General features: G+C 48.7%; 1 protein-coding gene across 1 annotated transcript; it reads right to left on the bottom strand.

Annotated features, from left to right (window-relative positions):
- Nucleotides 1-4,317: 4,317 nt before the first annotated feature.
- Nucleotides 4,318-7,949, bottom strand: FPGT (fucose-1-phosphate guanylyltransferase). Its single transcript, XM_051625729.1, has 4 exons — nucleotides 7,861-7,949; nucleotides 7,596-7,763; nucleotides 6,867-6,959; nucleotides 4,318-6,236 (listed from the first exon to the last, which is right to left on the bottom strand). Exons 1-4 carry the CDS (start codon nucleotides 7,931-7,933, stop codon nucleotides 4,786-4,788), a joined length of 1,785 nt encoding a protein of 594 aa, XP_051481689.1. The 5' UTR covers nucleotides 7,934-7,949; the 3' UTR covers nucleotides 4,318-4,785.
- Nucleotides 7,950-12,200: the final 4,251 nt, after the last annotated feature.

The raw sequence follows: 12,200 nt of genomic DNA, 5'->3' as shown, positions 1-12,200 counted from the left end.
AGCCATATCCATCACTTACTTCAAGAGGCTGTAAGTTCCTCCTATACAATTCAGTGTCATTCTGGTGACATTCAGCTATGTCACAGAACATGAAAACAATGTTAAAAGAAAATGCATCTTTATGAAAATAGAGTCCAAGGAACTCTGTAGCCCATGTAATGAAACAGGTGTTTACAATGGCAGTGGCTTAAAGAAGTTCACAGAAGAAGAGCACTGCTATTTTTGCTCTCACAATTCTGCAGTGACATTTGCACAGGGATTAGTCTCTCACGTGTGCAGAGAGGAGAAAATGAAGCTGTTGCATCAGAGATTTAGGAATGAGAAGAGGCTGGAACTGCTGAGCTCCAGTACAGACAAACTCCCTGTCCAAGTCAAGCACATTTCTACATGGATCCAAATGACTGTTGGAGCTTACTTTCTTTCACCCGTTCCCCAAATCCTTCTGGCACAGATATCTTTCAGCTGCTCATTTTTCTTTCAGCTGCCTTCCCTGGTGTTCTTTTTTAAGTGCCCAATTTCTCAGCTTTCAATTTCCTGCCTAAAAGGTTACAGAAATAATCCTCTTCTCTCAAGTTTCCTGCTGTAATATATACAGTATGGCTAAATCTCTGCTCATTATAGCATGCTCTCCAAGCATTCAGGGAAATCATTAAGATGATGTTCATTATGAGCCCTATTATTGCACTACACAGCAAAACTAATTAAATAAAGAAAGCTGACATGAATAAAATCATTAAACACTCATCTTGGCTTTATTTGAGACTGCACCAGCCTGAGCTGCATTTCAGGATGGATGGAACCAGCCAACGATCTAGAGGCTCATGTGAAAACTGCACCCACCCAGGAAACTCAACAAGCTTTAACTAAATCAAACTCCAGATTTCAGTAGCTGCCTCCTGTTCTTAGGAGGCCCTACCTGACTGGCATTTCAGCATTGCATCCATGATTACTCAGACTAGAGGAAAACACCAGGCCAAGATGCCTTGATGGTCTTGTTTTCAGAATCTGATGCTACGAACCAGCAACCCCATCATTACTACTCTTCTGCTCCTAAGCTTTACCATGCAGCCTTGCCCAAGTCTCACAGCTTCCTTGGGACAAGTTTATCTCACTTGGTGGCATGAGAAACTTCTTGCCATTTACCTCAACAGCAGCCTGTGGAAAAGGAGGGCCAGCTGAAGCTTGGGAACTGCAGCTCCAGTGCTTTCTGTGCCCACAGCTCCCAGCAGAGCTCCAGAGGCCACACAGCAGGTGGGGAGGGTCCAGCAGGGGCTGTAACTGCTGGCAGGAGTCACCAGCAGAGCTCTGCAGCTCTTGCTCCTCTTCACTTCAGACACCCATGTCCCTGGGGACTCCAGAAGCCTTTACTCCATCAACACGCTTGACTTGGGCAAAATCTGCTGAAATCAAAAGCAAAACTCCTAGTGACTTCAGTCAAATAGGGAACGGATTCAGATTTTATTCTGAAGCCGACAGAGGAAAAATCAACAAAACTAGCTACTTTCTGTAGCTGGACAGGGAAAAGCCACATTTCAGCATTTAAAGCTCAAAAAAAGCCTGCAGGAAAATATGCCTAATGTCTACAAAGTCCTTCCAACAGAATTCATCAAAGTGCATTGGATGTGTAGTTTAATTTTTAAATTCCATCGGCCCTTGGCAGATGGACGCCTGGATTGCCAATCCCATTATCAATTTTCACGCAGTTACACCCTCTGCAGCACGGTCCATTTTCTCTGAATATTCCCATAAACTTTCTAATCTCCTACTTTACAATGATAATTTTATTGATAGTGAGAAAGACCACAAGGGATTATCAATGCATTAGAAATTTAATGGACAAACATGTGCTTCCTGCGGCCCAATGGAAATTAGTGAAAGCACATAAACATCTAAAGTGTTTATTTCTAAGTGTGGAGTCAAAAAAAGGATTTACAGAATGTGTGAACATGCACAAACATAGCATATAACATAGCATATAACCCTATATGCTATAAAAACATATGGGAAAACAATTAATAGAGGTGTGTATTAAATGAAATTCAATTGTTAATGTTTTTCATAAAATACTGCATTAAACTTGATAGTACTTTAAACGTAAAATATTGCAAGTCCAGATATTTCAATGCCTGTGGATTAAACTCATTAAGCTTGCTGACAGTACCTGTGTCTAGTATCAACCAAAACCCACTTACTAAAGTTTGAGACAAAGATACTCAGTGTGGAAGGAAAGTGTGCTGGGCTGAGGACAGTCCTGGGAGCACTTCCCAGAGGAGACCAGCAGCTGCAGGGGGTTGGTACCTACAGCCCCGGGCTGAGTTGGGCCAGACCTGCTGCCCGAGCACAGCACCTCCTGGGCTGCCCCAGCAGCCTCCAAACACCCTCCAGTCAGGGTGCTCTTCCTCCTCCTTTTTTCCCATTACTGACGTCTCAGAAGCCAATCCATTTTCTGTTTATACCCAGGTGGCTTTCAGTAATTAAATCAATACATGGCACTTAGGGAATGTAGAATAAATGCAATTGTAACACTTACAGCCAATCACCACGTTAAAGAATGCAATTCACTTACTGTTTCTGAAGTCCAGAAAGCTTGTCTAGCAGTAAAGCAATCATCAGGGAAGTCTTTGCAGAACGTAAGTTTGATCTCCAATGGAAGATACAAAGTCTATGTCAAACATTTGTTTTTCCCAAAACTTTTTGTGTATGCTGACAGTAAATGAATAGATTATGCAAACTGGATGATGCACAAATCACAATTTCATGCTCTGTGTTCTACGAATATTTTTACTTTGCAACTTTACACATCCCTGACCTTAATGTTCTCAAATTTACGGCCGTGTCCATTGTTTAACTATTAATTTAAAATGACTTTTAAAACCTCTATTGGCTCAGAAATTCTCTTTACTCCTTTGAAGTCAACCTCAGCAATTCCCAGCCTCCATGTCCAGCTCCTTTGTATTTCTTCTTGCTCAGAAACGATCCTCAGGAAGAATAGTCTCTGGAAATGTTTCTTTGTCAACAAGGAAGAAACTTGTTGAAGGTTAAACCAGCCCGGGTGAGATTCATGAGATACCACACAACTGTCTTGTAGGTGGCATAAAAAAGATGCCATTAGGGAAATCAGTTGGTAGAGATGAACACAGCTGTGATGAAACATTAAGTAACACATGAACACCCATAGGTAAATGCAGGAGAAGAAGATGTGTTGTGTTTGCAGTCCAGTTACATTGATGGAACACACAGCTCATTCTTAATGACAGCATGAAATGGAAAAAACATAAAAATGCAGTCATTATAGAAGGAAAACAAATGACTTGAGGCATCAGAGCCTGGCAGTGCTGCAGCACAGGAAGTGTGTGGGGCTGGAGGCAGCCCAGGGGTGGCAGGAGGGGTGGGCTCCCCGGGCCTCCCTGCACAGCAGCTGGGGGGCCAGCAGGAGAGGGGCAGCACTGCCATGAGCTGGCAGGACACCTCCCATGGTGTTAAAACAGGGGACAGGGAAGAGAGGAAACAGAAGAAAGTACAGTTTAAGTTATACACATGAAAAAGGCACTTGGCTTTTTGATCAGGCCAGAACAGGAAGTATAAAAAGCAAGGTATCTGCTTGGAGCTGGATTTTTGGCACCTGAACTGGAAACAAAAGGGGCACTTCATTAGTGAAGGGTGGAGAAGGGAAGAGAGAACAGACACTGTGCGTTTCTCCGAAGCTGTGCATCGTGGTGCCACCCAAAACAGTTCACCTCTGTTGTTTGCTCCACTGGTCTGCATGAGGATTAAGCAGCACTCCAAGGACTCTGCCAGTTCAGTTTAGAGAAATATGAAATTATTAATTAGATATTAGGAAGAAGTTCTTTAGCACGAGGGGGGGGAGACCCTGGCCCGGGCTGCCCAGAAAAGCTGTGGCTGCCCCATCCCTGGCCGTGTTGAAGGGCAGGTTGGATGGGGCTTGGAGCAGCCTGGTCTGGTGGGAGGTGTCCCTGCCCATGCAGGGGTTTGGATCTAGGTGATCTTTAAGGTCACTTCCAATCCAAACCAGTCTGGGATTCTATGAAATCTAAGTTTTCATGTGGCACAGATCAGTAAATCTATGGGTAACAAGAAGTTAGCAGCTGCCCAATCAAACTACCAGCTTCCAAATGACTAACAGTAGGAAAAAAATTCACTGTCTTAATGCCACATTTTGACCCCAATATTATCAGTCACAAGGGAAAGAATTATCTCTTGTGCAAATCTTTTCCTCTGATGAAAAACAAGAAAAGGTATAAAAAAAGTACAAAAAAGAAAAGTAGAAAGAAAATTATTAATACTTGAGACAAGGTCTTTTGATTTTAAATGTACTTTTATTAAATTTATCTCAACACTACTGTAAAAAGGCAGCATGAAAAGAAATATAAGACATTTCTGTATCATTCCATGTTGCTGGAGTTGACGTTCTACTCCGAGAAACTTTAAAAGCAGTTTTCAGTCAGATTTCTAATGACTTTTCCCGTGTTATATTCTTAGTAAGACTACAAAACATCATAATGTGCACCCCAAGAAAAGTCACCAATTAGTGTTTTCAGAGATCTTAAATATTTCATTACTTTTTTCATCAAAAGAATGGTTCATCTGCATTTGCTACATTATTAATGTTATGCTACAACAACTTTGTTAATGGAATTTCATTATTTCTACCTCAATTAAATCGGAGAAAGGATCTGTCTGCTTTTTTTCTTACAATTTTTACAAGCTGGAAGGTAATTAATGATCATAAATAAAACCAGGAAATTTGTTCAGGTACCGCTCCTTCTACAAATCACACTTCTCTTTTTGTCTTTGTAGACAGATTTCATCGTAAATTTGCTTCCTAAACTTCAACATGTCTTCTACATCTTTGTAGGAGAGCATTTCCTCCACAGACAAGAGCCTAAAGCCATTCAAGTCAAAAGCTGACATGTGCTGCACAGAACTCAACATCTGTAACGCCGTTCTAACCGATTCCCCTAAAGAAGAACAAACAGGGAAAATCCTGGCTGTCCACAGCCCCCAGCGGGGGGCCTCGCTGGAGAAGAGCTGCTCTGAGACCTTCACACCCCAGAGGTCCAAGCAGTCTAGTAAGCTGACTCCAAAAAACTGGAGTGAATGAATCTCTGACAGTAACTTCACAGTCTTTTTCAAGTCATCTTCTACACTAAACACCATACTTATATACTCTAATTGATCGTTAATTTTTATGCTTAATGAACTGAGGAAACAGTTTGAAGGTATGTCCACTTTCAGATCTATGTACGATCCACTGATGATGCTGTTCTTCCCTACGGAGACTTCAGGCCCAATCCTGGAGCACTCAACGACAGACCCAGGTCCCACAGAACACCCAGGCTCCAGGATGCTTTGGATGACACTAGCTGATGGACCCAGGGTCTCAGCTTTGCCAGGAGAGATGCTAAAAGCCACAGGCAGCAAGCCGAGCTCAAATTTCAGTTTGCTGTCAGCTGTAAGATGAAACAAGTACTCCTGGGTAGTTCCAAGGTGATAGAACTTGGAGTTGTTCAAGATGATGACATTCAGGGCAGTCCCTCTCAGCAGGCAGTGCAGCTTCTGCCGAACCTCTGCCAACCACGACCCCTCCTTTGTCACATCACTTGCACGTTCTGTGTCACCTGGAGCAGCTCCAGGGCCCAGGGCCTGGAGGAAGTCACCATAGGCATCTATTTCACAGCAAAGAGTGCCCACCTCCTTATAAAACGTCAGCAATTGTTTGGCAGTGCTGTGGTCCATGTAAAAGATGCTGTCTGTGTACACACACTCCGAGCCCACCTGCGGGTCACCTCGGTGTGCAGAGGAGCTCAGCTGAGGACAGTTCCCTCTCGGGCACACTGCCCCGTGCTGGCGCATTGTCTCCACGTCAGGCTTGTGCAGGAAGCGATGGCAGGACGTGTACTCAACTCCTCCTTTCCCTGAGAAACTGGATGGGTCTAACACAAACACTCCGTGAGTGGTGCCGACTGCCAGATCCGACGGGTGAGCTAAGGCAGTAAACCCAGGCCTGTCAAAGGAGATGGTTTCTGCATCTCCAGTGCTGTAGAGCTCTATGTCATCCGAACAGGTAAGGAGGACCCCGGGCTTCATGTGCCTGGGGAAATCGATGTACATGGCCAGCTTCAGCTCCAGCATCTGGAAAAGGGGATCACCAAAGGGCAGAGCGGTGAAGATCTTTCCCAGGGCACTTGCGTTGGGTAAACGTTGACTGTGACCCCCTGGGAGGAAAAGACACTTGTAATTATACAGAGACACTGCCTGTAGGTAAGCAAAAACTAACCCAATCTAGCTATTTTACACAGACAACAACTCCCCCACCCCCAGCGAGGTCACGGGCTAAGCTGTCCTCAAAAAATGACAGATGTAAAGAAATCCCCAGTCACTCTTCTTCAGACACCTCTCACAGCAGATCTGACCTCACATCCACAGTTTAGCACACCTTAAATAGCTTCTATCAAAATCATGGTTCGCTTCATTACCTTTAGTTTGCTTCAGACCAGAAATATGAACCACTTGTCTGTAGCTGAAGTGACACCTGCTTTTCACTGAAAAAAAAAAGGGGGACCCCCTCTACTCAAATGGGTATTTTAAAGCAGGAGCTAAATTCAGAGCCTCTGATTGACAATTCTTTCTTCACTGTTTGATCAAACAACTTAAGTGCCCAGAAGAAATGCTAAAGTGACAGTAAAGTCTCCTAAGCATCAATCTAAATTCAAATGGTCAGATCAGATACAGCTGGAATTACTTTTCAGAGGGAAATGTGTTTCAGAACCTGGACTCTGTCATCCAGTTATTTGTAGAGGAAAAAAAGTACAACTTCAGAGTGTGAAATCTAAACCAGAATTTACCAGAATGAATTAGCAGCACAAGAAAAGAAGTCCACTTGTCACCATACAGCTCTTCCAAGCATCGAAGAACATGAAGTGTTGATCCACCGTTTCCTAAAGGAAAAACACTTCAGCAGCTGCTGAGAAGAGCGGCAGCAACCCCTGCCACGGCAGGAGAACACACCGGGAGCCGCGGCCGGCGGGGCAGGAGGCGCGTCTGACACGCTGCCTTCGGCTGCAGGTGTGCCCTTTGTCTCGTGAAGTGCCCTTACCCCTGCAGAGATGATCTTTTAAACAAACTTGAGCGTCAATGGTGCAGACACTGATCCGAAATTCCCCAAACCTCTGCCGGCTGGGCAGTCCTGCCACCGCCCGGCGGCGGGGGCCGGGGGGCAGCGGCGCCGGGCACGGCCCGGGACGCCCCGGGCAGGCGGGGAGGTGCCCTGCCCTGCCCTGCCCTGCCCTGCCCTGCCCTGCCCTGCCCTGCCCCGCGCCCTCCCCCCGGCCCAAGCCATCCACGGCCCCGAGCAGCCAGCCCTCGGGAAAACGCCGTGTCCCTGCCCGGCGCTCCCCTTGCCCGCAGCGCTCCCCTTGCCCGCAGCCCTTGCCCGCAGCGCTGCCCCCGCCCCGCAGCCCCCGCCCCGCAGCCCATCCCCGGCAGGACTGCCCCCCGACGCGCCGCCAGGCCCCGCACCCCGCACCCCGCCCCGCCCGCAGCCCCCGCGGGGCCCGGCCCGGCCGCCGACGCACCGATCCTGGGCCCGGGCGGGTCCACGAAGACGTGGTACCGGGCGCCCAGGGGCAGCTCCTCCCGCCGCAGCTTCTCCTCCAGCTGCCGCCTGTAGGCCCGGCCCTGCTGCGCGTCCGCGGCCGTCACCGCCACCACGTCCCAGAACTGCCCGGCGCGGGCGGCCCGCCCTGCGGGACAGCAGCCCCGCCTCAGCCCCGCGGGACGGCGGCCCCGGCCCCGGCCCCGCCGCAGCCCCGGCCCCGGCCCCGGCCCCGGCCCCCCCACCTCGCAGGGCCGCGAACCGCGCCAGCCGCCGGCCCGTGGCCTCCCGCCGCAGCGCGCTCCGCTCCCCCGCCATGGCCTCCCGGGGCCGCCGCGCCGGGCCCGGAAGAAGCGGGGCGGGGCGGGCGGGGCGGGGCGGGGCGGGCGGGGCGGGGCGGGGCGGGGCGGGCGGGGCGGGGCGGGGCGGGCCGGGCGGGGCGGGGCGGGGGGGGGCGGGCGGGGCGGGGCGGGGCGGGGCGGGGCGGGGCGGGGCGGGCGGGCGGGGCGAGCAGCGCCCGGCGCGGGGGCGGCTCCGCGGAGGCGGGAGGTGAGGTGGGTGAGCTAGGGGTGCGGTCCTGACCGCGGGTGAGCGGGGCCGCCCCAGCCGGGAGGGGTTTAAAGCCGCCCGGAGGTGCCGCCGCGGCGGGGGCTCGGTGCTCTCCTGGTCTGCTCCCCGCAAAACGACGCCGGGGTTCGGTGGCAAACCTCCCGCTCCCTGCCTGCCCCGCTGGGGCTGTCCCTGTGGGGGGAGAACCACAGATCTGAGGGGTCGGAAGGGACCTGGAAGGACCATCCAGTCCAGCCCCCTGCCAGGCAGGGTCACCCAGAGCACATCACACAGGAAGGTGTCCAGGGGGCTGGAATGTCTCCAGCCAAGGAGACTCCACAGCCTCTCTGGGCAGCCTGTCCCAGGGCTCTGTCACTCTCACAGGAAAGAAGTTATTTCTGATATTCACATGGAACCTCCTGTGTTCCAGTTTGCGCCCACTGCCCCTTGTCCTGTCACTGGACATCACTGAACAAAGCCTGGCTCCGTCCTGCTGACACTGCCCTGAACGTGTCTGTGAACATGGATGAGGTTGCCCCTCAGTCTCCTCAAGCCAAAGAGACCCAGCTCCCTCAGCCTTCCCTCATCAGGGAGATGCTGAGCACGGCTTGGATTTGATGGACTTTGTGCCAGCTCGTGTTGTGTGTAATTATCTGATGTCTACTGGCAGCGTTCACGCAGCTCAAAGTCATTCCTGCTTCGGTTCTTTGCCCTGGATATTGTGGTTTTTCATCCGCAGACTTTATTCCTTGTCTTCCCGAGTTCAGAATCTGCTGAGACTGCAGACAAACAAAGGCAAACAGATTGAAAATGAGAGGAGGGTTTGTTCTGATCAGATCTCGTTATGCATGGATCTTACAAGAGCAGGTAGCTGTAAAAGCACTACAGGAGTTATGTAGGAAAAAACCCCGTATTTAGGAACTTTAACAGAGTTGCCAAAAATCCATAGTTTTTCATGATTGTAAACTGCTGACAGAGAAGATAAAAAAAAAAAAAAAAAGATGAGTATTTGCTGTTGCTTTATCAGTCTGAGGCTTTGCTGGGATGCCTGCGATAACAGCCTTAATCAGGGGTATGTACACCACGGGGCTCTGTTCGGTCCTCCCGTGTTCTCAGCTTGCCTGAGCGAGGAGCAGCCCCCTTTTGTTGGAAATGCACGTTTGCTCTTCTCTTCCGGCAGAGTTCTCGCTGCTGACAGCAGCTCTGCTGACCTCGGTGAGCCAACGCTCCTGGATCCCGAGCCCAGCTTTACAGACACATAGTTCCAACAGGGAAGATTCCCGGCTGTTTACAGACCTTGTAACACCGATTTCCCCTTTCTTACCTTCTGGCTGCTGTAGCCTTAGTGACAAATCCTGTCAGTTGACTCTTTCGTGAACCCAATTAAAAGCTCCATCACCCCAATTACACTGAAAATGCTCTAGACATTAAGCAAACGTTTTCTGTTTTCATTCAGAGGAAGGAGTGGTTCCTGACAAAGCTGGGAACCCTCACATGGCAGCCAGCAAGCTTTCCTGGGGCCCGTTCCTTTTGAGTAGTTTATTTGCCAAGGGAGAATTCCTGACTTTCTGAATGGGAATAAAGGAATTGAAGTTGGGAAGTCTTTTCATCGTGCTATGGGAGATTCCCCCTCAATAATTGTGCTCTTCTTGACCTATCTTCCTCTCTCGTGTCTTCAGACATTGTATGTAATAAATACAGTTCGGGAGAGGTATCTTTTATAACTCATATATTTTGCTCAACAGTGCCACAGTTTTCACAGTGTGATTAAAAATACATGCTAATTTACAAGTAATTTAGGAAGCTACTAGAGATACACAGTAATTAATGGTTTACTGACAATAATACTGATTTCTTTTTAACTCCAGCAAACCTCTGAAGCTGCAATTGGGACCCTAATGCTTGCAATGAAATACTGCTGTAGTTTAACAGAATTTTTGTTTTGAATCTTTCACCATTCATCAGACCTCCTAATGCAAATGTTTCTGTTTGCACTCTAAGACAGTCCAAGTTTAGAATAATTACTGGATCCAGCTCTTCATGGTAATAATTTATTTTAAAATTACTTCAGTTGGATGGTTATTCATCATTTCAACAGTAATATTTTATAATTGCTTGCCCTGGTAGCTGGTTCCAGGAAAGAAGAATTTCCATCAGTACTGCATTGCTCTGCCTCCCAAAATTTAAAACAGTACACAAAGTGATTAATATTGGTCTTTGATTAGACTTGGTGGCAGAGCCAGGAAACTGCTCCAGGAAACACATTTTGTCTGAGTGATGGAAGCCAAGATGGTCCCTGCTTGTGCCCCTTGAGGAGCCCCAGGAGAGCTTTTGTAGGAGCAAAACTACTTACACTGGCATTTAGCTGAAGTCTGAGTCCCCAGATTGCATTTTTCTGTGGAGCTTGTGGTTAGAAGCCATGAGGAAACACCTATGGTGTGTTGCTGCAAGCTGCCTCTGCTCCCATCTGCTCCTGCCTCCCTCCTCCTGCAGTGCTGGTGGGAAGAGCCAGGAGTGCAGCCCAGTCCTCGTGTCAGCTGGAGAAGACGGCTTCATGCACCACTCACTGTGTTTGTGTGTGAACATTTGGTTGAGTAAATAACACGATGAGTGCTGTGGAATGATGCCAGTAGTTAGTGAAGACCTTTTGGCGACCCCTTGGAATGCAGACTGTTGTTAGCACAACAGTCTTTCTTACTTAAACAATTGCTGCCTCTGAAAGGTGTTCTTCTCGGTGGGTGTGTGGTATTTCATAAGTAGTATTATAACAAACACCTGGGTATTTTCTGTGGTTATCTGAAATTATCCTTTTAAAGCTGAGCAGATACTCTTTGTGCTCTCTTCCTGGATCTCTGAGGGATGAATCAAAGCAGACAGCTTAACACAAAGAAGTTAACTGAATACTGTCTTGTTTCTGCTTCAACACATCTGACACTGAGTGTTGTCCAACTGTTGATCAAAGCCTGTATCTAAAGAGTGTGGGGCGTTTGCAGTGTTGTTTCTGCACTTGCAATGGGCATCGTCTCAGATGTCCTCAGCATTGATTCACTTGCTGTGCTGGAGCTCTGTGCACGTCAGGTAAATAATAACACTTTGTGGAGATGCAAAACCAAAGCTGATTTGTCTTGCCTAATTGTACTCACTAGCAGCAGCACAGATTTTGAATAAAGTATGATTTCTTCACAGAGGAGGCTCTTCTGCCCGACTATTAATTTTCTTTGCAGGAACAGGATGTCTTGGGCTCACAGAATTTTTGCCATTTGTGATAAAAAAGGCAAGTGTTTTTCCCGTGCCTCACCTGCAGTTTGGTGAGAAGGCCTGATACCAGGAGTTGCAGTGATTGAGCTCTCCCCTCCTTTGCAGAAGAGCAGAAAGGGTGAGGTTGGTAACACAGCTGGTTACGTGTGAATTCAAGGCTTTTCAGTTTCAAAACGGATTTGGCTTAAAGGCTGGAAAAAAGATAATCCTTGGTATGTGGATAAAATGCTACAGCTTCCTGTGAGTGTTTTGTACGTGTTTTACATGACATAAATAAAGAAGAGGAAAAGTCTGTGTGAGAAGTCACATCCTGTGAGCCCTCAGGATTCAGTGTTCCAGCTGGACACTGGGGGGCTGCTCCTGGCTCTCTGGACAAGGTTAAACCAGAGGGGACCTACTGCTGGTAAGGTGGGACAGAGCAAGCCAGGAACAGGGAAAGGGCCACGCTGCTTAGAGCAAGCTGCTGCAGAATCCCAGCCCAAGGAGATCTGCAGGCAGCAGAGCTGTGTGGGTGAGGTGGTGCTGCTCTGCACAGCCCCGGGGGTCCCTGCACAGCCCCGGGGTCCCTGCACAGCCCTGCTCTGGTAGCTGGGGGCTCAGTGTGACCATCCTGCTGTGCTGAGGCCAGGGTCACCCCTGTGCCAGCTGGGACAGCTACTGCTCTTCACCCCAGTGCTGAGCTGGCCTGTGCACCATGGCTCGTAGTCTGAGGTGTTCATAAATTACCTTTTTCTGAAGCATGAATTTTTTGCCATTATTTCAGATAAGGCATCTTCCA

Source organism: Apus apus, chromosome 7, assembly GCF_020740795.1.
Source record: "Apus apus isolate bApuApu2 chromosome 7, bApuApu2.pri.cur, whole genome shotgun sequence".
Taxonomy (NCBI): Eukaryota; Metazoa; Chordata; class Aves; order Apodiformes; family Apodidae; genus Apus; species Apus apus.
The sequence above is the reverse complement of the archived record's forward strand: the minus strand, read 5'-3'. Positions and strand labels throughout refer to the sequence as shown.

What these genes read in the sequence shown, in the direction of transcription:
- FPGT (XM_051625729.1), bottom strand. Translation starts at nt 7,933, where the DNA reads ATGGCGGGGGAGCGGAGCGCGCTGCGGCGGGAGGCCACGGGCCGGCGG. An exon ending in GCGGTTCGCGGCCCTGCGAG is followed by an intron (nt 7,764 to 7,860) that starts GTGGGGGGGCCG and finishes GCTGTCCCGCAG; the next exon opens with GGCGGGCCGCCCGCGCCGGG. An exon ending in TGTGCTGCTAATTCATTCTG is followed by an intron (nt 6,237 to 6,866) that starts GTAAATTCTGGT and finishes TTTTCCTCCCAG; the next exon opens with GGGGTCACAGTCAACGTTTA.